This window comes from Panthera leo, chromosome B1 (assembly GCF_018350215.1).
Source record: "Panthera leo isolate Ple1 chromosome B1, P.leo_Ple1_pat1.1, whole genome shotgun sequence".
Lineage (NCBI taxonomy): Eukaryota > Metazoa > Chordata > Mammalia > Carnivora > Felidae > Panthera > Panthera leo.
This window is the reverse complement of record NC_056682.1, coordinates 195,203,663-195,225,084: the sequence shown is the minus strand read 5'-3', so window position 1 is coordinate 195,225,084 and position 21,422 is coordinate 195,203,663. Positions and strand designations below refer to the sequence as shown.

Below are 21,422 nucleotides of genomic sequence, written 5' to 3'. Positions count from 1 at the left end.
ATTGTAAGATCCTTGAGAGTTGAGCTCTCTTTTATTCAAACTTCTATTCTCCTGAGGAACATAGGGAGAATACAGTCTCCGTCGAAGCCTGGCCAGCATGGTAGGAGAGGCTGAAGGGAAGGATAAAATGAAATACCTTGAAGGGCTTATTGCCTTGCAAGGCTGAAAAGGCTGCTTAATTGCTAGAAAATAAAAAACAAAGAAACCACCGTTGAGAAAGCGGACTTGTTGCCTGAGGACTACAGAAGTCACGATTTTTTTAAATTTCTTCAACTTCAAATCACTCTTGAGAAAGGGTCACCCTGGCCTCGAGACAGGTTTCCTATCGGGTCTAGCTTTGATCCCATGACCTCTGGGAAAGCTCCTTCTTCTCTCCAAACTTCAGTTTCCTCAACCACACAGGATACGAAAGAACAAGTTTTCTAAAAATCCCTTACAGCTGTAAAACTAGGTGTCCAAGACTTCTGCGCGTACTTGTGGCAGTAAGTCTCCCCCGAGAGAGGCACCCCCCCACCCCCGCTAGACACTCCCGGGACAGACCTGGACTGTCCTTCCACAGGCTCATGGCTTCGTAAGCAATAAAACACAAGGACGCAAGTGACCATGATTCAAGGTGGGAAGGGGGAACGGCCATCCAAGAGGCGCTCATGCGGAATGTGGGCCGTGCAGACGAGGGCCAGCTTCGTGGCGGGGCGGCATCCGTGCCTGTCTCCGTGTGGCGAATACGAAGCAAGCACTACGCCAGACACCGTGCCTCAGTACGAAAAACACCACACAGCCGGGCCTGAGAGAAACAGAGCCAGGCCCTCACAGTGCCTGAGGCCGGCTGGCAGGAGGCAGACATCTGGAGCGGGAGGGAGGCCAGGCAGAGGGACCTGGACCTCAAGACAGGAGGGCAGGGCCTCCAGAAGCACACAGGGGCGAGCCCGCGCTTGGCCTGTGCGCAGGCGGGCAGGGCACAGGCCGGCGGCAGGAGGAAAGGCAGACGGGTGGAGGGTGGAGCCCCTGACGTTGCCAGGCTGCAGGGTCTGGACCCGAATCCATCCAACGGAACAACCTAATAATTCGAAGTGACCGAACGCTTAGGAAACGCGACGTGATCGCTCATCCAGTACCCGAACACACTGTTTACTGTCACTACAAGGCAAACGGCAGAAGGAAAAACACCCCCACGAAAAGTAACTGGAATGAGTTTATTTGCAGAAGAACGTCTGAACATCAGGGACAGTCCGACCCACAATGATCCAACAGCAGTCGTGACGCGTCCTGGGAGGGCTCTTGCACGGTCGCCGGACCACGTCCGCGTGCAGCACCAGCTGGACAGTTCTCCAAATTCACAAAGCCATCTAACCTGAGTAGTACACAATATACCATGAGCATGATACAGTAATAAAAATACAATATTGAATACTCACTACTCTGTGAGCTATAGCTACTATAGAAACCATTTAGGCCTTTTTTTAAAAAATGAAAAAAATAGATCTATTAGAGCTTTATTTCAAGCATTTTCAGGTGGATACAACTTTAGATATTTTCACTCACAAGAGATAGCAAAAGAATGCCTTCTGAAGTATCTGTAGATAAAATACGTTACTTGTTTAAATGTTTGCACTCTGACGCGTACTTTGCCAGGTAGGAGTTCAGAGAAGAGAATGAAACCGTGCCGTGGCCAAATCCTGGCTGCTGACCAAGACTCGTGGAGTTTTGAGATTTGTCTAAAAAAGTTTACATCAGGTGAGAGAGAAGGGAGAACGTAAAGAGGACCAACATTATTCTTTTCCAGTGAAGCCGTCTAAGTCCAGAGAAGGGCCATTTCGGATTCCAAGTGTGCCGTCCAGAAGTGGAATTCCGTCCGGGCCAGGGAGCGGCCTGCGGCCGACTGAGGGAGCTGAGAGGAAAGCGTTAACTGAACAACAGAGATGGCCACGGAGAACACAAGCTTCCAGAGGCGCCGGGCCCACACAGAGGCGAGGGGCAGCCAGGACTACGGGGACAAAAGCAAGCTGTGCTCACTGAACTGCACACATAGAGCTCCTAGGAGGGTTAACAGTTCTTGACATGGGCTCCTGGTTGTAGTTTACAATATCTGCCTTCACCACTCTCTGTCATAAAAGAAAACAGAGTCATTATCAGGACATCAGAACATTTAGAAAGAGCTCCTTAAAGTATATTTTTATTTTCTGAACTTTGGTGAACTCCTGATGACAGACATCATAAATGAAGCCGGAGCGGATATTAAAAGAATCAATCAGAGAACAAACTCATGTAGAGCTCAGACGGTGGGGAGAGAGGGATGTGGGTTTTTGTTTTTTGTTTTTTGTTTTTTAAGGATGGAATATTAATTCCCTTGCCGAGTCTTCCCTGGTTTCATGATGCTAACTTGAGGTCACCAAAAGTCTAATAAAAAATTGACAAATCAACATGCCTTATAATTTAAGGCAAAAGAATTAAAATTAATCATTCAGCATATTTTAATTCATAGGTAAGACCTCATAATTTCGAAGTAAAAATGTCATTATTTATTAATATTTAAATAGACATTATTTCCAGCCGTAACTTTTTTAGAATGTTTGCAGCAATTTGTTAGTAAGAAAATGTGTAAATGTTAAATAGGAGTCACATATAAAGGAGAAATGTTTTGAGCAGCCCAATTTTTAAAACTTTCCTCCCAAATCCCTAACTTACTTCCAAAGAGCTCACTATTGGGCTATGAATAATGTTTCTAACAAAATACAGAAAGAAAAATTTAGAAGATTACCTCAGATTCGTGTTTTTAAAATAATTTAAACCAAAAGACACTTTTAACTCTTCTTTCCATCCCTCTAACCCACACTTCAAGGAATATCTTCAATGATGAATTTAGCAATTATGCCCTAAGTAATAATTTAAATTAAAACAGCTCCTTTACTGTTCTCAACTCTATTACTAAGTCTGCACACACGAGCAGACAAAGAAAGGTAATTCAAGGCAAATTTTAAAAATACTCTTTTGATTACCACGTTACTTCAGGAAAAATGGGAAGGAGTGAATAATGAAATAACTGTCTCAATTCTCCACTTCACTGCACATGCAATAAACACAACTATAAAGACAAATATGTTTGAAAGTAACCGAAATGTTATTTTAATTTGTTCCAATTCCTTGTTTAATTTGTCGGTGTCCTGGCAAAGAATCAATTTTCCAAAGTTCTAAAACAGGACTCACACAATATTAATTCCCAATAATGTACAATAATCATTTGAACTTCAGAATAAAGAACAAGATAGCAACCGCTAGTTCTCCCGCCCTCCTCCCCCAAATTGCAATCATTTACCCATTAATACCTGCACTACTGTACTGAACAGATTCTACTCTGAGCAGAGTTGGTACGTTGATTATCTTCTTCCGGGTACTTCACTATTTCTGCCCTGACAATATGCTGCCAATTCCGTACGATACAAACAAGATGAGGAAGAAAGAAAAACAAAAAGAAAGAAAGAAAGAAAAAAATGGAAAGTATGTTCAATGATGGTAATAGAAGGGGGCATCAAAGGAGAAAAAGAAATACACACATAACTTTCAACACGTCACAAAAGAAACAGCAGAATATATGCATATAAAAGGAAAGAAAATGAACAAAGACCCAGGAAACGTAATTCTTTGCAACTCTATTTAGTTATTGAAATAGACATGGCTACTGACCCTCCCAGACGAGCTGTGAGTTCCATTTTTGGTGTCACAGTTACACATAATATACGTAGTGCCCAGAATTTCAGAGGACAGCAAGGAATTAGAGGGCTTTTCTATGCTTAAGCGCAGTGAAAGTACTTAATTCCATCTCCTTCGACATTACCGAAGACCCCTCTTTGTGCCAGTCATCCTGTACTGGGAATGCGCGGGGGAGTTCACAGGCTCTGTTCACAAGGAGCTCTGGACTTAATGGGCAGAGAAACACGTACACAGCTAATTGTCATACAAGACATGCTCTACTAGTGGACTTATACTACGCTGTGGGAACACAGGGGAAGGAGTAATTAATTTTCTCTGAAGGTGGGGAGAGGATGCATAAATCCGAGGAAGCCATGTGTCACGATCTTTACATTTAATAATGTCTATTCCTTGTCAAAGATTTAATTTTGATGCTCATTCCCTCATCCCACACAACCCTTACCTTCACGCTTCCAAATTCCATATAGAAGTAAACAAGCACAAAGCATACTTTTCTATCATTTAAAAACAAAACTCCTGACATACAATATTTAAGCCCAAGAGCTGTTGTTTCAAATATCTAAGTGTTTGGTTAAGTGAAAAAGCACAACTAGTTTGCTCGGTTTGGATCGCTATGACCCTGAAGATGAGAAGAGAACGTATCACAAGCAGGTATGATAAACATGCCCTCAAGTGTGGTAGACTTGAAATTACCCTCTCTTGTTTTACGATTTCAAATACCTGATTTCAGAAGAAGTCTCTTCATAATAGGATCTATTAACACATATTGAAAAGCATGTTAATCTGGGCAGCTGTTTGTGACGACACTTATAGAGACTGTGGACAAACAACTGAAAGTAAACCAAGAGGGTGCTCTGGTACATTAGCCTTGGATGGGCTCCGCTCCAGTTCTCTAGCAAGCAGCATTAACTTCTGGACAAGACTCATGATTTACTAGGCATTTGGCCTGATGCTATCAACAGAAGCATTACCAACTGCCACATGAGGTATTAACGTTGAACACCATTATCTGACCTCCTCAAACCTAACCGTTTCAGGCCAAACTATGGGTTACAATAAAGAAAAGGGATTTTCATAATCAGTAAGCAACTCATTAATCCTCCGCAATGTTGTTTAAACCCTATCCTATAAACACAACCAGGTTACTGACCTGTGGTCAAAACATTTTGGTTGAAGTATTGACTAACATAAATGATTTGGATTTTCACCATTAATTTTCATCAAATTAACGGAGAACTAACAAGGCAATATCTTTCTCGGAGGCATTGGCTGTCCGACATAAAGCTTTATACGAAGTTTCTGAACTGGAAGTTAGACCAAGGCTCTGCAGATTCAAAACTTTGCTTTCTATGAGGAGAAAAACATAACTTCCATGCAGTAAACTTCATGGTAGGTGATTTCATAGTAGGCAGCTTGTTTACAAGCCACTCAGTGATGTTTTTAGAGAAAATGTGACCTACAAAACACCAACTTCTACTTGTGGAGCCACAAAGCACACTCTGCTATTATTCTCTGCTATGAATCAATGGAGTCAAAATAAAGAAGTGGCCCTAAGGGGAAAGAGCACCAGCTTAACCCTTATTTGTCGAAGGGTATTTATGAGTGGATACTGGAAACGAACTTGTAGCTATGTAGAGGGCAAGCAAGAAAGCAACCCAGGAGCTGGGGCCATACGGTGTAAGGAGTGGATAGACTCGTGGGAAGACACTAAAGATAAATTTGGCCAATTCTGTAATTGTGTCTTAATCCAGACGGCAGCAACACATTTACTATTGTAAAACTCATGGTCTGTCATGTTCAGGATGTAGAGTAAACATACCCTGAAGGCTAAAACACCTGTCACTATCACTCATTCAAAGCCAATCACTATTCTAGATATCGAAGACATTCAGATAAATAATATATAATCTCTGGTTTTGAGATGCCTAAGAGTCTAGCATGGAACACAGGTACGTAAAATATTAAAGAATATCATGATGGATAAACACTCAAAGTGGAACAAAATTGTAAATTACCATTTAAAGCATGGATATTGCATTTTTTTTTGAAGCACAGTACTTTGCACACCGTAGGAATTTAAAGGAAACTACTTTTCTTTTTCTTCCATACAATGTGCCATCAGATGCTGCCAGTAGCTTTCATTACTTTGGGTGACAGTTACTTTACCGCTTTGGTGCTCACAACCTCCTGGTCTATAAAACACAAGGTTTATATACATGGTCTCTAAAGTCCCACCTTTAGATCTGGACACCATACGAGAAAGTAACTTTAAAAGGCGAGGAGATGGGGCGCCTGGGTGGCTCAGTCAGTTAAGCGACTGACTTCGGCTCAGGTCACGATCTCGCGGTCCGTGAGTTCGAGCCCCGCGTCGGGCTCTGTGCTGACAGCTTAAAGCCTGGAGCCTGTTTCGGATTCTGTGTCTCCCTCTCTCTCTGACCCTCCCCTGTTCATGCTCTGTCTCTCTCTGTCTCAAAAATAAATAAACATTTAAAAAAATAAATAAATAAATAAAAGGCGAGGAGAGAACGAAAAACATGGGATATGATATGGAGATCCATGAAGCAATGTTCAGTATCCGAGAATTAGAGTAGTATGTACAAAGTGAGTAAATACGTTTCACAAGGAAGACAAGGATGTTCAGGATAAGAAAAGAATCCCAGGGCAGTTTTTGTGAACAGGTTGAAAAAATTTATAAAGATTAACATGTAGGTTAAGAAGAATCTATGTTCCTCATGGCTCCTTAAGGAAGATCAGTTTTCAGATACAGCTGAAGAGAGGGACCCTAGGACCAGGGGTCAAACAGTGCTTGAGTCGTACAGTTATGTGCTGACTTTAGTTAAGTCTTGAGCATGCCTACTACATACCAGGTCCTATACTAGGTAAGTTCATATATAGTATGAAAATACTCAGAGGGGACATAAGGAATACATATATTGTTAGCAAGTTTAGTATCTCAGACATGAGAGAAATTTTTGTTTTAAAGAAACTAATCCTTACCAAGTTCGAACCAAACAGAAATACAACAGTTTATTAACTGGCAAGTGAAAAATGTCAAGGCTTAAAAATGTATTAAGAACTCTTAACACCAAGTATATATGGCAAGGCCTCCTTGCAATTCAGACTGAAAGAAGGAAGACACAGGACGATGTATTTTCTTCTTAGATGATCTGATGGATTACTGAAAAGCTAAATGCTGTACGTTTTAGAGAACAGCAATTGGACACTCGTTCTTTCCCCTAAAGGTCTGACTACTTTGTAAACAAACAAACCAAAAACTTAAGCAACATGGGAAATGAGGACATCTGTTAACAACTAGTCCTAACTTTTATAGGATGTTACAGGAGAAGAGTTGAGGGGAGGGGTGGGGCAGGGCGGAGAACAGATAAAGGATACAAATGCAGCTATTGCTTAAATCAGGGATTGTGGAAAAGGCATCCAGAGTGCACATTAAGTGTCTAAATAGCTGTCTGTCCCCGCTTATTCTGGGAGCTCCTTGAGGACAAGGACTTTAGTGCATTTCTCTCTGTATCCCCAGACGCTGCTGTGGTCCCTGGCATGAAGGAGGCCATCAAACAGTGTCTGCTGTATTAATGAACTGTGTGCCCTTTCTTTCCTCCCTTTTTCCCTTTCCCTTCCTTGCAAAGCTTGCAAAACGTGCTGGTAACTTGTTTTCTAGAACTTCCTGAGAGGAACAATGCAGGTTAGAACTAAAATAGCAGAATCTCTTTACATAATCACTGAATGGAACTAAGACTCTAATCCGATTATAAATACCTATGTCACAAACTCAATTACTAAAGTATCAATTCCCATGTGTCTGGTGAGTCTACCATCCAGCTCCTTCTCCATAAAATAATACAAAACACTATCAAATGTTATACTAAATTCCCCCAGGTATCCTTCAAATGGCATAAAAAACACAGAAAACAAGTGTGCGTGGGCTCTCCCACCCTGCCTTGCCTCCATGCCCCACCTCTCTCTCTCTCTCTCTCTCTCTCTCTCTCTCTCTCTCTCTCACTCACCAGTTAGAATGGCCATCATCAAGAAGAAAGAAATAAATGTTGGTGAGGATGTGGAGAAATAGGAACCCTTCTGCACTATTGGTGGGAACGTACATTGGTACAGCCACTATGAAAGACAGTATGGTGGCTCCCCCCCAAAATTAAAAAAACAGAACCACCATATATATGAGTTAGTAATCCCACTTTGGGGTATTTAGCCAAAGAAAAACACTAATTTGAAAAGGTATATGCATCCCCATGTTCATTGCAACATTATTTACAATAGCCCAAGATACTCAAACAACCCAAGTGTCCATCAATAGATGAATGGATAAAAAAAAATGTAGTGAAAATATATATAATGGAGTGGTATTAAGCCACGAAAAAGGAAGACATTCTGTCATTTGCAACAACATGGATATCCTTTTGAGCCCATTAGGCTAAATGAGAGATGTCAGCCAGACGAGCACTGTGTGGTATCACTTATGTGTGAAATTTTAAAAAGTCAAACGTGTGAAAACAGAGAATAAAATGGCAGTTGCCAGGGGATAGGAGATGGGGAGGACCAAAGAGATGCCGTTTAAGGGTACAAACTTTCAACGAGTAGTAAATAGACTCTAGAGATGAAATGCACAGTACCTTGAGGATAGACAACAGTATTGTATTATAATCATGAGACTTGTTAAGACACTAGAACTTAATCATTCCAACTACTAAAAAGAAAGGATAATGATGTAATGTGACAGAGGTGCTAATTATCACTACAACTGCAACCATATTACAATATGTAAATGTATCAAGTTAATGTGTCATACACCTTAAGTTTATCCAATGTTATATACCAAATAAATTTCAATTAAAAAAAAAAAAGAAAGAACTCTGGGCTCACCACAGCTGGCTGGCTTGCAAGTAAGGTTCTTAGAAATCTCTTTTTAAAAAATAAACTTTCAAAAATGTTTCCACTGAGAAACATTCATTGTGCAATCAGTAATTTAAATGGCAAAGGCACCAAATTCGTCAGAGTCAGGAAAGAAAAATGAGGCTTCCCTACACAAAGGATTCTGACAAACACAACAAAGGAGGGCTCTAGTAACTTGAATTCCTTCTCAAAGAAATGAATTCAAAGTAAACGCCACCAACAAACTGAAGATTGAATAAATGTCATCACATAATAAACAAGATGACAGGGTGCACTAAACAAACAAGGTTTACAAGGTGTACAGGAAGTATAGAGAGCCATGTAATTTACACATCTGGATACCTCCGCAGTTAAAATATGCCTAGATTGCTTCAGATTCTGTGTCCCCCTCTGTCTCCGCCCCTCCTCCACTTGTGCTCTGTCTCTCTCAAAAATAAACAATAATTTTTTTTTTTTAAAAAGGGGGTGCCTGGGTGGCTCAGTCAGTTAAGCATCCAACTTCAGATCAGGTCATGATCTCACGGTTCATGGGTTTGAGCCCCACGTCGGGCTCTGTGCTGGCAGCTCGGAGCCTGGAGCCTGCTTCGGATTTTGTGTCTCCCTCTCTCTCTGCCCCTCCCCAACTTGGGTGGGCTCTCTCGCTCTCTCTCTCTCTCTCTCTCTCAAAAATAAATAAACATTAATTTTTTTTTTTTTTTAAATATGCCTAGATGTTAAATCCATCTCTAACGTCAAAATAGTAGCTATCTGGCTCTGGTGACTGAGAGGGAGCTAAGAACCTTAAAGCCTCCCTAAAACTTTGCCTTCAAAAGTATCCCAAGTTAGTCCATCTCTCTGGAGTTTTTCTTGAAACTGACCACTGTTGTGAAGATGAGGCAGTACAGAGAACTTTCTCCCGGAGTGGCTGCCTGCGATGTATCAGCACACCTTCCACTCTAGGGAGGGCCCACCAGTCACCAGGGCTCTCCTTTGTCCATCCCCTTAGGAGGGAAATTGCAAAGTAATCTTGGACTTGTCTCTTTCATCCAGTCGATCCACAAGCCCTGTTGATTCTGCTCTCTTACATCCATTATTTCCCTTCCTCTCTGAGTCCAGTCCTTATCACATGAAGGCAGTATAGTCTCCTTGCTTCAATCTCTTTCCCTACCAACCACACACACTCTCACACACACGCACACTCACACACACGTGTGTGCACACAGCCATTCGATTACTCCTACCTAAAAACTGCTTTCATTTTATTTCCCAGCTTTAAAAAATGATTTCCTACTATCTACATGTTACATAAAATGTATCCACTTGGCATTCATAAATCTCCATAATCGTTTTTCAAATCCCTTTCACTCTACAATGCAATGGTCATTTATTTTAACCAAACTGCCCTTCTGCTTCTAAAATATAACTTAAGCTTTTCAGCTTGTCCATACGAGCTTCTCTTTCCGTCATTTTCTTCCTCCTACTTCAACCTGCCCAGCAAATCTTCCAATAGAGCAGTGTCATTCTCAAATGACCCTGAGTTCAAATCCTGCCTCCACCACTGCCTAATCATAGGTCAGTGAAATCAAGTTACTCAATCTTAACAGTTTCCATACCCTGCCCATAAAATGATGAAATACTGCCTGCCCCACAGAGTTAAGAAGATGGTTGAATGAGGTAACACAATGCCTAGTACATGATCATAATTTTCTTCACTTAAGGCAGAAACTAAATTCCTTTAAATCTTCTTTAGACCCACCACTATACCACATCTATATGATCAATATGACAATCACTCATGAACTCTCTAATTAACCAGAGACAAACATCATTTAGAAAGAGAAGCTAGGGGCACCTGGGTGGCTCAGTCAGTAAAGCATCTGACTCTTGATCTCGGCTCAGGTTACGATCTTATGGTTCGTGAGATCAAGCCCTACATCAGGCTCCTCGCTGACAGGGCAGAACCTGTTTGGGATTCTCTCTCTCCCTCCCTCTCTGCCCCTCCCCCACTTGTGCATGTATGCGCACGTGTTCGCTTGTGTGCGCTCTCTCTCAAAATAAATAAATAAACTTAAAAAATGGAACAAAAAAAAGGAGCTAAAAAGGAGAAGAAATCATTCGAGCTCTGGAGTCTGCCAAGTTCCGTTCAATCAAGCAAGTCATGGTCATTGCTCTTCCTTGTAGCCATCCTCCTGGGCCAAAGCCAAGCACAGTTGACCTTGGGTTTGAAATGCACCAGTCCACTTATACTGGATTTTTTTTATATAAATACAGTAATATAAATGTATTTCCTCTTATGATTTTCTTAAAAAACATTTTCTTTTCTCTAGCTTACTTTATCGAAGAATACAGTATATAATACATATAACATACGAAAATCAACTGGTTATGCTATCAGTAAGGCTTCCAATCAACACTAGGCTATTAGTAGTTAAGTTTTGGGAACACCAAAAGTTACACATGGATTTTCAACTCTACGGAGGGTGATGTCAGTGCCCCTAGCTCCCGTGTTGTTCAAGAGTCAACTGTAGCTATTTTTATATGTCTGAGAGCAATTTACATGGCATAAAATATCTTAACACTGTACCTTACCATAATAAGTCTTGAAAGCTAAGAAATAAAAGATTTCCACAGTTTCAATATTATAATCAAATCCCAGAAACAGCCACATCAGCGTGACAATTTTCAATTGATATTTGCTCTGTTTTAAAACACACACACACACACACGCACACACGCACGCACGCACACAGAGTGACCATAAAAATAAGAAACAGAACACTGAAAGAATTAAAGAAAAATATAAAAAGGGAAAAGGACAATTATACCCTTTTAGCTGTATGGGGTGGGGACAGAGCGGAGGGGATTGAGGAAAAAGGTAATTTATTTGTTGCCTTCTCAGCAAACCAAAAGCTTAACATTATACGATAGGCTCTTTCTCTGATTTTTCATTCTATCAAACATGTGAATTGCATAATATTATGGTGGTATTTTAAATGCTTGATTGTTGGTATTCACATTTGTTTCTTAGTCTAAGAATTTCTAGAAATAGTGAAAGAATTCAGAAATTCTCAATAATTAATACCATCATTAAACTGTGTATTAAATTAATGATAAAATAACATCAAGAATTAATATCATTACGGGGGGGGATGTTTTAGAGAAGAACGGAGAACAGAGACATAGAGAAAACATAATGTTTTACCAAAGCAAACATGGAGTAAATGCTGAGACTGAACTTTGATAAATCTCTGCCATTTTATATGAAATACAAAAAATATTATAGTACAGTAATCCTGGAAGAACTTAAGGAAGTATAAAACAATATGATCAACATCCTAACCCATTATTTAATCACTGATGAAATTTGTATTATATTAATCTCAACTTTAGGACAAAATGGAGTTTGAAGGGCATCATAATTTGGCAAAATTATTCACATCTTCCACCTTCCACAATAAACACTGATTCACACACACAATTTATTCCTAAGGCTGTTAGAGATATGTACATAGAATGCATAAATGTGAAGGGAGTCAGTGATGAAAATTAATGCCTTTTAGGAAATAAATTGTTTTTTAAAAATATAAAGTTCAAATATAATCACCTGTGACTGTTCTATTTCTGCTTTGTTTAACTTGATTCCAAGGATTTCAGCAGCAACTTTCTGAAAACACAGGAAGACCTACATAACAAAAATAGGTTTAAATGATTTAAAACAGGCATGCTTAAGTTCCTTCAAATAAATTGAATTTTCTAAAAAATGATAAACAGCAAGAATTGCAAAAATATGATGTACCAGGTTATTCCAAAAATAGCTTTGTCAAATACACTAACATTTTAAGAGTAATAATTTTTTTAAATATTGAATCATAATTTGAAAATCATACAATTCACTAAATTGATCTAAACATAAAGGGGCGCCTGGGTGGCTCAGTCAGTTAAGCGTCCGACTTCAGCTCAGGTCATGATCTCGCGGTTCGTGAGTTCAAGCCCCGCGTCGGGCTCTGGGCTGATGGCTCAGAGCCTGGAGCCTGTTTCAGATTCTGTGTCTTCCTCTCTCTCTGACCCTCCCCCGTTCATGCTCTGTCTCTCTCTGTCTCAAAAATAAATAAACGTTAAAAAAAAAATTTTAGAAAATAAATTAGCCTATACTTCAGTACCCAGGTTTTTCACTGCCAATTCTGTATCCATTTTTGGTCTGGGTTTAGCCTATCTCAAAAGGTCTTACTTTCCAACCCTTTAATAATCTTTGTGGCTCTCATGGATTTCAATAAATCCTCCATATATCTTGAGCAAAACAACTTAGTAATGTCTACTGTATTTTATCAGTGCAGAGTAAAAGAACAATAAACTGTTATCACTAAATAGAAATCAACAATACTTTTCTATAAATAGCCTTTCATACATATGTGGTTTATAATGGGCCCACTATGATTCCTAGGGCTCCAATCGCACACTGACTATGATGTATAACTTGTCTTGCTTCATAAGTGTCTTATATTCTTACTCCTACTTATCTCATGATTGTTTACTGAATACTTATTGCAACAAATTTAATTTTGATTTCTAATAAAAAAAAAAAAGATATACATATACCCAACAGGCATATGTTGTTTACATCCTAAACAGCATTATACATTACAGTCTGATGGTCAACAGTCAAGGAAAACAAGGAAGCTGGTGTGTTGGAATGGAGACAAAGAGAGGGTTTGTGGAAGAAAATGAGCAAAGAGATGAAGGCAATACAAATCACAAGATCTGGCAGGCTATGGAGGACTTTGGCTTTTACTCTGAGTTAAATGGAAGCCATAGGAAGATGGCCTGATGTGACTTCTATTTTAATGCGGTCAATCTGATGGTTGTATTGAGTATTCTCACAGTAGAAGATCAAGGGTACAAAAAGAGAAGCCAGCAAGGACACTGATGTAAGAGATGATGGCAGCTTAAAACGAAGTGGCAGCAAGGAGAGGGTAAAAAATAGTCACCAAATCCTGCACATATCACGAAAGTAGAGCCAACAGGACTTGGCAATAGACAGATGTGGGGTGTGGGATGTAAAAGAAAGACAGGAGTTGAGACTGATTCTAAAATTTTCTCGGCCTTAGCAAGAGTAGAAGATCTGCCGTTTATTGAACTGGGGAAGACAATGAGGGATTTTAGGAGGGACTATCAAGAGTCCAGTTCTGAACCTGAATTAAGTTAGGGCTGCTTATTAGACATCTAAGTGGAGGTGCTGAGCAGACAATTGGATATATGAGTCTTGAGTTTAGGGAAGAGGTCTGGTCAAAGCCCTGAGCCTAAATGAGATGACCAAGGGAGTAAGTTTAGAAAAAGATACCTAAGGACTGAGCCCTAGGGCACTCCAATTATTCAGAAGTTGGAGAGAAAAAGGAATCAGCAAAATGCAATGAAAGAGAGTAGCTAGCAAGGGAAGAGGAGAACCAGGAGGGGCAGTATCCTGGAAGGTAATGAGGAAAGTATTTCAAAGAAGAGAGAGTGATCAGCTATTTTACATGCCACAACTGAGTCCAGTAAGATGAGGACTAAGAACTGACCACCGCATTAAGCAAAAAGGAGGTCACTGGTGACTTTAATAACAGTAGTGTGCATCAAATACTGGGGGCAAAAGTCCAACCGCAACTGTTCAAGAAAAACTGCAAAGAGAGAACTGGGAGCTACTCTTTCAAAACATCCCAGTGAAACCAGGGGAAAGAAAGAAAGCTAGAGCTCAAGAAGGATGTGGGCTCCACAGTTCCTTGTCTTTAAGATAAGAGAAGTCATAATATTTGATATGCAGATAGAATAATCCAGTAGACAGAAAACAAGCAATGATGTAGGAAGAAGAGAGAACTGCTGAGCAATGTTCTTCACTAGGCAAGGAGAAATGGGACTAACACACACTGAGCCTGGGAGCACAGAAGGTCTCCCACAGTAATCGTAGAGAAGACAGGAAATATGGGAACAGAGGCAGCAAACATGGCAAGTAGGGGTAAATGTGGCAAGAGTATGCAGCTGTCTTCTGTTGGCTTCAAACTCCTTATAAACTAGGAAAAAAGGCCATCAGCAGAGAGAATGGACGAGGAAATGCTGAAGATCTGAGGAGAGAAGAGAAGTGATAAAAACAGTCAACAGCTCATCCTAGGTGAGCAGCAGAGACATGGTCTAGGGACACGTGGCATAATTACTGGGCAGCATTAAGGGCCTACCTCAGGTTGATGAGTATGAATTTTGAGTGAAACAGCCAGCATGCCTCTGTTCAAATACTTGGGTACGGCCACAAAACAGTGGGGGCTTGCTGTAAACCAGAGTGAAGACTTAGCCAAGTGAGTCTGATACTCTCAAAGTGGGGAAATGGAATTAAGGGCATATGCATGGCCATAATTTTGATTGCACCTGAGATTTAAGTTAGGAAAAGAGGAAAATGAGAACATGACAGGAGGTGAGGAACATTAAAAATATGTTCAGATCAGGGTCTATAGGTCCTGCCTGGACTGCAGATTGACTGGATTAGGGCAGTCAGGGGTATGAGCTGGAAAGATGGGAGGGTGGTCAGTGATTAGGACGTCTGACACTGAGACAGAGATGACAAAAGAGCTGCAGTGATTTGTAATGACAGAGCACGGGAGCCAGTGGCTGAGGTGGAGTGTGGAGGACAAAGAACATGGAACCACCGAGGATTATGACCAAGGTAGTATTAGAGAAAAGTACAGTAAATTAGGAGTGCAACTCCTCAAGCGACGAGGGGAATAACCTCTAGATGGAGAGGACTACAAGTGTCAAAGTGATTCCATAAGAACAAACGACTTCAAAGTTGCATTTAAAAAGAAAATAATGAGGATTTTTAGTGGTGGCTCAACATAAGTACACAAAAAATACTGAGTGGTTAAACACAAACTAAAATACTGGAAGTTAAAATAATTCCAAAATGACAAAAGACTCCAAGGAAGATAAATGAGAGTAGAAGCCCAGCCCATGGATAGACTTACCAAGGAGTACTGATTTTTGTATGTTTTTAAGTGGCATGTGTGGGTATGTGCTGATGTTTGCATTATCTTGGGGAAAAGGGTTCCTATAATAATCAGAAAATAAATAGATAATGAAATCTTTAAAAGTTTAACCTTGATCAAAGAAATTAAAATAGGAAAATACTTTTTTTTTTTTTTTTTTTTGCCTACCAAATTGACAAAGATTTAAAAGTAAATACATAAATCCTGGATGTTAAAAAATAGTGCCATGGTATGGCACTCATACAAATGTTGGTGGTAGTATGGATTATTAAATCTATTTAGTAATATTAAGTGACATGGCAAAACTTTCTGCATATACATTTTTAAATAAAAGTAAAACGCAAAATTATTTCTACATTATGATCTTAATTTTTTAAATAAACGTTTAGTGCAGTTCAAAACGCTGGAGTGTCACCGCTTGGGTTTACAAATCCTATCCCCACCACTCATTAGCTGTGCACCCTGGACCCCATTACATCATCTCTCCAGGACTCATCCTTAGCACAGAGATAGCGAGAGAATGAGAGAACCACAGTGCAGTCACGAAGCAAGCATTCAGTGAGTTCAATTCGCTAGCAGCAACAGCAGTGATGTTGAGTATTTGTGCGCATCAGAAAAAGAAAACTATAAGGAATCATATGAGGTTGTGAGCGGTCACCTCTGGATGCTGAGATAATGTATGATTTATACGTTCTTTTTCTTTTCTTATGTTCTTTTTAACTCTCATATTTTTAAATTCCCTAAAATATCCATAAAATTACGTTAAATGAATTGCAAATGTAATACAGACCAATTAAACATTATATCTATTTTATATCTTCAACAGGAATCAATTTGTTCCAAAAGTTATGTCTGGGAAGTATACTTCCTATGAATATTATTAATAAACAAAAGATCACTTATAATATGCAGTATTCATTATTTTACTTACAGAGTCTCCTGTCTTTGCTGAGACAAAGTGGCTACTAAAACCATTTTCCTGGCAAAACCGTAAATGTTTATCAGGTTTTACTGTTCGCATATGCTCCAAATCAACTAGAAAAGTGAACAAAAACAAACAGAACAAAACTCAGTATCAGAGTCAATCAATACATTGTTAACAAGTTTAAGTGTGACTTACTTTCCAATATTATATCCCAGCTTAGACACTATCTGTGTAACCTTGAGCAATTTCTTTAACCTCTTTATGCTTGAGTCTATAAATCTAAAAGCAGAGAATAACAAATAGACCTCCCTCATATAGTTATTTGAGAATGACTCCATGAACATTGCACAATGACCAGCACATGAAAAGTGCTCAAAAAACGGAAAGTACTCATTCCTATTATCTACAGCCTCAGGCACACTGATGAGACACAAAAAAGATCTCATCTTGGCATCACATGTTTAAACACAATGATTACAGTGGACTGTTGAACATCATGGGTTTGAACTTACACGTGGACTTCTACTGTATAGTACTCTAAATGTATTTTCTCTTCCTTATGACTTGCTTGATAGCATTCTTTTCTCTACCTTACTTTACTGAAAGAATATATAATACATATAGCGAATAAAAAATGTGTTCATTGACAGTTTATGTTATCAGTAAGCCTTCCAGTCAATAGCAGGCTGTTAGTGGTTATGTTTTGGGGAAGCCAAAAGTTATACATAGATTTTCGACTATACGAGGGATGGGCACACCTAACCCCCATGTTGTTCAAAGGTCACTGTAATTGAAAGCAAGATGCACTTCCCCAAGCATATTTAGTTTGAAACAACTTAATTACCTTAATAATTACAATAGTTCTATAATCCCTAGAAACTTTAATGTTAACACAAATACAAAATTAATTTTATGCCAAAAGATAACAATATTTTGTTGCATGTTTACTTTATTTATAGCCACAGTTTGATTTCACAAAGATACAGCTCAGTTGCTTTCCAAATCTAAAGTGTACATTTTGAAAGTAATGGGCAAACGACTATTTCCTTGAAAGTTGTAGGTACTTTAAAGCAAAGCACGGTACCAAAGCCAATACTGGCTTTATCCAGCACAGTCTATTTTTTCAAATGTGATCCTTTATTGAACAGTTTCTCCTTTTACAACACTACAGACCCTATAAGGGTGTTGACTCAATGCCGTCAAATTATAAGGCAAATATATTCACAGGATTTAAGGACAACTAGGCTCTTTGAGTCAATATAGGAAAAAAAAACTTAAACTGATTTCCTGAGGAAGGGACCCAACTGACTTGTAAAAACTTGTAAATTTGCAAATCTACTAAGCCTACATAATAGTGGCAATTGATTATCAACTAAAAAATGCTCTCATACTACATAAAAGGCTTTATTTAATATTATATCGAAGGTCTTTAGTTTGTAGGCTCAACAGATCTTTCTCTAGGAGATTCCTGATCTAGTGGGGGATTTCTGAGTCCCATTTACACTGCTTAGCTTGGATAATGTGGAGCTTTTTTCCTTTCTGGCCACAAGTGCTGTTCCTTAAACATTACCGAGACCTTATTTACAAGAACAAGCCAAAAAATGTCCAGATACCACAGGCATCAATTTGTAGAAGACTAAAATACTGAGCTATTAGCACTGACATTTATACATCTAGTTTATCATAATATTGAGGCTAAAATGCTTTCCTAATGCAACATGAGTAAGAACAAATCATGTCACTAAGAAAATTACCCAATGAAATCACTGTCCAATTAAAAAGAAACAAACATGAAGTTTGTCACTTAATGTGTGTGTGCATTTGTCTTTTCAAACGGAATAGTTTATCAGTATTCTGTTTTTTCTTTCTCTTTCTTCCTCCCTACCACCTGCCCCCCAACTCCCTAACTACCACTTACATTTATCTATAGCATTGGGGAATTAACCACCCAAGTACGAGTTTTTTTCCTAATGAAGACAACCATGAGAAACTAGTACTATCACTGGTCAACTGAAAACAGCAGCAATATTTATCCAGCAAACATTTATTGAGTACCTATTATACACCAAGCACTGTGGGAGGCAGTGAGAACCCAAAGATAAAAAACATATAACCCATGGGGCGCCTGGGTGACTTAGTCAGTTAACTGTCTAACTTCGGCTCAGATCATGATCTCACGGCTCACAAGTTCGAGTCCCACATCGGGCTCTGTGCTGACAGCTCAGAGCCTGGAGCCTGCTTCGGATTCGTGTCTCCCTCTCTGTCTGCCCCTTCCCCACTCACACTCTGTCTCTCTCTCTCTCTCTCAAAAATAAACATTAAAAATAAAAAAGAAAGAAAAGACAAAAAGAAAAATATACAATCCAGGTCCTAAAAAAGCCACCACCCTACTTTTAGAACATAAAAGACCATCAGAAACGTTATTTTAAATAACTGAGAGTCTGACAAAGGAGACAGCAGATCAAGAAAAGGCCCTCACAGAACTTCACCACAAAGTTTTCCTCTGTTCTGTTAGAATTTAGTGGGCAACCCTGAAGAGGACACAGTTACTGGAATACTTAATTCTAAATAACCCAGACATGTACACCCTGAAGATAAAGTTATGGTGAGACAATGCTAAAATCTTTCCTTTCTTCACTTTTAAGAGCATCCTTAAGATTATTATCCAGTAGTCATCTATCATACATGCAATAATACTCTCACTGCTACCGTTTAATTTCTTTTATGTCCTTCAGTGAGCTACATCATCTTTCCAGTTCTCATATTTTATTTTTGAAAATGGAATAAAAATTTCCTAATAACAGTAATACATACTCATTTCCCAAACATTCTGGCGTATATCCTTCCAATATCTAAGCAACTGAAGGACAAAGGCATTAACATCATACATACGTGCAATTCCTTTCACCTCAACCACACTACAACTCTGCTTAAACATGGGCTTAACAATCCTTTTTTTTTTTTTTTTAATTTTTTAAATGTTTACTTTTAAAGGAGAGAGAGACAGAGTGTGAGCAGGGGAGGGGCAGAGAGAGGGGGAGACACAGAATCCAAAGCAGGCTCCAGACTCCAAGCTGTGAGCACAGAGCCCAACACAGGGCTTGAACCCACAAACCGTGAGATCAGGACCTGAGCCAAAGTTGGATGCTCAACCAAATGAGCCACCCAGGCTCCCCTGGGCTTAACAATTTCTAAGGACAGCCACTTTATTGATCATTCATTCATTTGGTTATATAGGAGTGCCTATTATGGCCAGGCACTGTCCTGGGTGCTGGGGACCCAAGGAGCTTACATTTTAGTAAAGGCAAGAGACTGACAAATAAAATAACATAGTATGGCAACTGCTAATAGATCTTATGGAGAAAAATAAAGGGCACAGGAGGGGAAGTACTATTTTAAACAGGTAAGCCAAAGACCTTCAGAAGACTAAGGGGCAAGGAAATCTGGGAAAAGCCTTCCAAGCAGAAGAAACTGTAAGGACAACGGCATTAAATGAAGATTATGCATAGCAGTAAAAGAAAAGCCAGGAGGCCAGAGTGGCTGAAATGAGTTAACAAGAAAGGGAAACAGTAGGGAATGAGGTTTAAAAAGCTAGGAACCAGATCACAAAGGGTGTGCAGGTCACATTTTATAAGGTTAATATGGGCTGCTCTGCAGAGAATAAACTACAGAGTCACATGTAAAGCAGAGAAGCCATTGAGGAAGCTACTGTAAAAATCTAAGAAAACAAGCAAACAAACAAACAAACAAACAAAACCATCAGGAAAGAAAACAGAGCCAAGAGAGACTGGGTTGCAGAGATTGTACGTATTTTTTAAGTCCCTGGATCACACCACACCTGAACACAGCATAGTTATTGGGTTTTTCAGTTATGTAAGGCAATAAAATTCCCTCTAATCTTGTCCAAAAAAAAAAAAAAAAAAAAAAAAAAAAAAAAAAAAAATATATATATATATATATATATATATATATATATATATATATATATATATATATGAAAGAGAAGATGGTAGTTTGGACAATACTCTAGTTGGTAGCAGTAGAGATGATAAAAAGTAGGGCAGATTCTCAATATATTTTTGGAATAAAAAGTAAATACAAAATACTAATGGATTTGATGTGGGATGTGAGAGATTCTGAGAAATCACTTGCAGATAGTAACCTGGATTTAAGATGAGACACAGTATATTACAGGTCTTGTTCCAGCCACATTCAGCTACATAGGTGGGGGTGCATTCAAGCAGAGAAATTACTTACTAATTAAGCAGAGAAACTGTACCACGTACAATTACTGCAAAGAAGGCCAGGTAAATTGAGGACAGTAAACGTAAGGAAGTGATTATTTTGATGAAGCGTGAAATCCAAGTTGGGTAAAGAAAGGTTCAGGAAATTGAAAACTGTTAAGATGTAATTGGTAACTGATGTTAAGGTTTTGTGTGGGTCTAAAACTTACTGGAGTTGAGTTACTAAAGAAGCTGAGTTGGAAAGACAGGAGATAATAGACAGATTGGGATATATGAAATTAGTATCAATACTATGGGAAAAGCTCAGAAACTGTTAATGACTAGGTCTTCAGAATAACTCTGTTGGTGTCGATCGGGGGCAAGATGACCGGAGGTAAAGGATTCATGGAACATGAGAGACCAAGGACAGTCCATATGGATACTGAAACTACCAAGAATGGTGACAGTGACAGCAATGGTGTGACTGTAACCCAGGTGAAATTTCTCTGAGAAATCCAAGGAATGATTCAGGCAGGGGTTGGCTGATAAGGCCAACAAATACAAGTAGCAAGAGGTATAATCACATGGCTTGATATTCAAATCTAAGGGTTTTAGGGAAGACAAAGGAGAATGGTCTGAAAAGAGGCATATGAACAAGGT

The 21,422-nt window shown here is 39.2% G+C and overlaps 1 protein-coding gene across 4 annotated transcripts in view; it reads right to left on the bottom strand.

Annotated features, from left to right (window-relative positions):
- Positions 1-1,042: 1,042 nt before the first annotated feature.
- RAB28 (RAB28, member RAS oncogene family) overlaps positions 1,043-21,422 on the bottom strand; it is an 85,317-nt gene continuing 64,937 nt past the window's right edge. The window contains exons 5-8 of one of the 4 annotated variants that reach the window (XM_042936878.1): positions 16,546-16,649; positions 12,212-12,289; positions 3,324-3,427; positions 2,016-2,102 (exon numbers count right to left, since the gene is read on the bottom strand). In XM_042936878.1, the coding sequence (XP_042792812.1) occupies positions 3,329-3,427; positions 12,212-12,289; positions 16,546-16,649 (281 nt within the window). In that variant the 3' untranslated portion in view covers positions 2,016-2,102; positions 3,324-3,328. Of the gene's footprint in view, positions 2,103-3,323; positions 3,428-12,211; positions 12,290-16,545; positions 16,650-21,422 lie in introns of all 4 variants that reach the window. The other 3 variants (XM_042936880.1, XM_042936877.1, XM_042936879.1) reach the window with 3 other exon arrangements.